Consider the following 2,612-nt stretch of genomic DNA (forward strand, 5'->3'; position numbering starts at 1 on the left):
ATTGTCCAAGCCCTATATATATTTTTATTTTATTTTTTCTAAAGGACTGAGAGACGACACCATGGTGGAGGAAGGGGCCAAATGTTCACCGGGGTACAGGAAGCTGCCATTGTAAACTTGGTTTTGGAAAATAATGAAATCAGATTACGAGAAATTCAAAGCCACATCATCCAAGACAACACCTTATTCAACAACATTCAACGAGTTAGTCTGTCCACATTGGCTCGCATTTCCAAGCGAAACCAAATCAGAATGAAACCACTTTATAAGGTGCCGTTTGAGAGAAACTCTCAAAGAAACAAAGAGTTCAGACGAGCATATGTGGATGTAAGTACTATATTGACTGCAGTACACTACACACAACATTGTTTCCCAGTGTACTGGATAACACCATATTGAGTGATTTTTGTTCTTTGTTTTCAGGGAGTACTGGAAATGGATGCTCATGCAATCCCACATGAGTTCATCTTTATAGATGAGGCTGGGTTCAACCTAGCAAAGACCAGAAGAAGAGGGAGAAACCTCATTGGCCACAGAGCCATTATAGATGTTCCTGGCCAACGTGGTGGGAACATCACAATGTGCGCTGCCATCTCCAATATGCATGGTGTCCTCCACCGTCATGCCAAACTTGGACCATACAACACAGCCCATATTCTCACATTTCTGGACAGACTTCACAACATTCTCATACCACCAGAGCGTATGAATGATGCAGACCATCAAAGAAACCGGTACGTTGTAGTATGGGACAACGTGAGCTTTCATCATGCAGCCCCAGTCCAAAACTGGTTTGCTGACCACCCAACATTTCTCGTGCAATACCTCCCACCATACTCACCATTTCTGAACCCCATAGAAGAATTCTTTTCGGCATGGCGGTGGAAGGTATACGACCGGCAGCCCTTTGTGCGCATGCCTCTTGTGCAGGCCATGGAAGAGGCATGTGATGAGATTGATGTGGGTGCAATTCAGGGATGGATAAGGCACTCAAGGCGCTTCTTCCCTCGATGTCTGGCAAGGGAAGATATTGCCTGTGATGTTGACGAGGCGTTGTGGCCAGACCCGGCTGTGCGGCAAGATGCTGCCTAATTATTTTTCTTGCCTTTTTTTGTTTTTTGTTTTTTTTACAGTAATATATTTTTTTTCAGAAATTTTCTTTTTCAGTTTACTTTTTTTGTAAGAATATTTTTGTTCAGTCCCATGTAAATATATCTGCTGTGCTTATGTTGTACTGACTTGTTTACTGTAGTGAAGGAAAAAAAATAAAAATGTTGCAACAGCATGTGTGTGTATCTGCAAATATTTCTGTGCATGTGAACAATCTGATACATATTTTAGTATTATGGCAAAGCATACTAAAGATGGGGGTGCTTTTCATTATGCCCAACAGTGTGTAGGTGGTTAGGCAAAAATCTGGTAATATGAATGAAGTGTGTGCCATTTCATGCAAAAGTTTGATTTTGATAATGCTCTGTGTAGTTTTGGTTGCAGTGCTTCATTTTGCAGGATATATGAGGTATTTTGCAGTTTGGGTGTGTGGTTTTGTGAATTGTGTTAAGTGTTTTGATAAAACCAGACTAGTTTGAAAAATTGTGTGTTAGCAATTGGAAAAACTGTAATTGCAATATTAATTTAATAAAAGTAGCATAATAATAATAATAAAAAAATTAATAGCCCTGCATGCCCATCCACTATATGCCACTGTGAAGGAATAAACGGCATTCGGACTCGGCATCAAATCGATTACAGTTTTTCTCAATCGATTTGGTACATTTCTCCAAACTCAGGTAACAGCTCTCAAAACAGTTAACACAGTGATCAGTACACTTTGTAATTGTCCTAAACAGATAGTAAATTCTCCTTCATTTAATACAAATCACAAATCAAAAGCATATTTTTTTCAAAACACTGTGCACAAAAATCCCAAATTTTATCACAGCAGTTCATACAGCCAACCAAATCTTTAATATATCAGGAAAAACATTTGTAACTTTTTCATTGTTCTTCACAAAGATCACAAGCATTTTTGTACCATTTTCAAAACACAACAAACAAAACTCTGTGAATTGTAAAATAGTCAGTTTCACACCTTGTGTCTTCAATTAACGCCAAATTGTTATCTGATGAGTTAGTAATCCACTCAACACAGAAAAAGCCAATTTTCTAATTGTTCACACAGCTGTCTTACGTAATTACAACAATTACAAAAGGGGAAGAGAAGAAGAACAAAGAAGACAAATGAGGAGATACAGTAAGACAAAAAAAAGAAGTATGAGCAGTGGAAACAGAAGAGGTTTAAGAGTGAGAGGTGGTGGCCAGGGTAGAGGGAGAAGAGGAAGAGGAAGAGGAGATAGAGAAAGAGGAGAAAGAGAAAGAGAAAGAAGAGATGAAGATGTAGGAGGAAGAGCTGAAGATGTAGGAGGAAGAGCGAGAAGAGCTGAGGATGTAGGAAGAGGAGAAGAGATTGAAGAGATGGATAGATTGGAGGGCAATGGTATAGTGGAAAGAGAAAATATAAGAAGAGGTGGACAGGGAGGAAGAGGAGGGCAAAGAGGAAGAGGAGGCCAAGGTGTACGAGGAGGGAGGAGAGGTAGAATGAGGGTAGGGTA

At 39.5% G+C, this 2,612-nt stretch overlaps 1 protein-coding gene across 1 annotated transcript; it reads left to right on the forward strand.

The window, feature by feature from the left end:
• The first annotated feature begins 242 nt into the window (after positions 1-242).
• On the forward strand, positions 243-2,401 carry LOC137003792 (uncharacterized). Its single transcript, XM_067364073.1, has 3 exons — positions 243-327; positions 424-1,041; positions 2,312-2,401. Exons 1-3 carry the CDS (start codon positions 253-255, stop codon positions 2,399-2,401), a joined length of 783 nt encoding a protein of 260 aa, XP_067220174.1. The 5' UTR covers positions 243-252.
• Positions 2,402-2,612: the final 211 nt, after the last annotated feature.

Source organism: Chanodichthys erythropterus, chromosome 16 (genome assembly GCF_024489055.1).
Source record: "Chanodichthys erythropterus isolate Z2021 chromosome 16, ASM2448905v1, whole genome shotgun sequence".
Taxonomy (NCBI): Eukaryota; Metazoa; Chordata; class Actinopteri; order Cypriniformes; family Xenocyprididae; genus Chanodichthys; species Chanodichthys erythropterus.

Coding starts and splice junctions, on each gene's coding strand:
- LOC137003792 (XM_067364073.1), top strand. CDS start 253: ATGAAACCACTTTATAAGGTGCCGTTTGAGAGAAACTCTCAAAGAAAC. Junction 328..423: donor TCAGACGAGCATATGTGGAT/GTAAGTACTATA, acceptor CTTTGTTTTCAG/GGAGTACTGGAAATGGATGC. Junction 1,042..2,311: donor GGGAAGATATTGCCTGTGAT/GTTGACGAGGCG, acceptor TAAGAGTGAGAG/GTGGTGGCCAGGGTAGAGGG.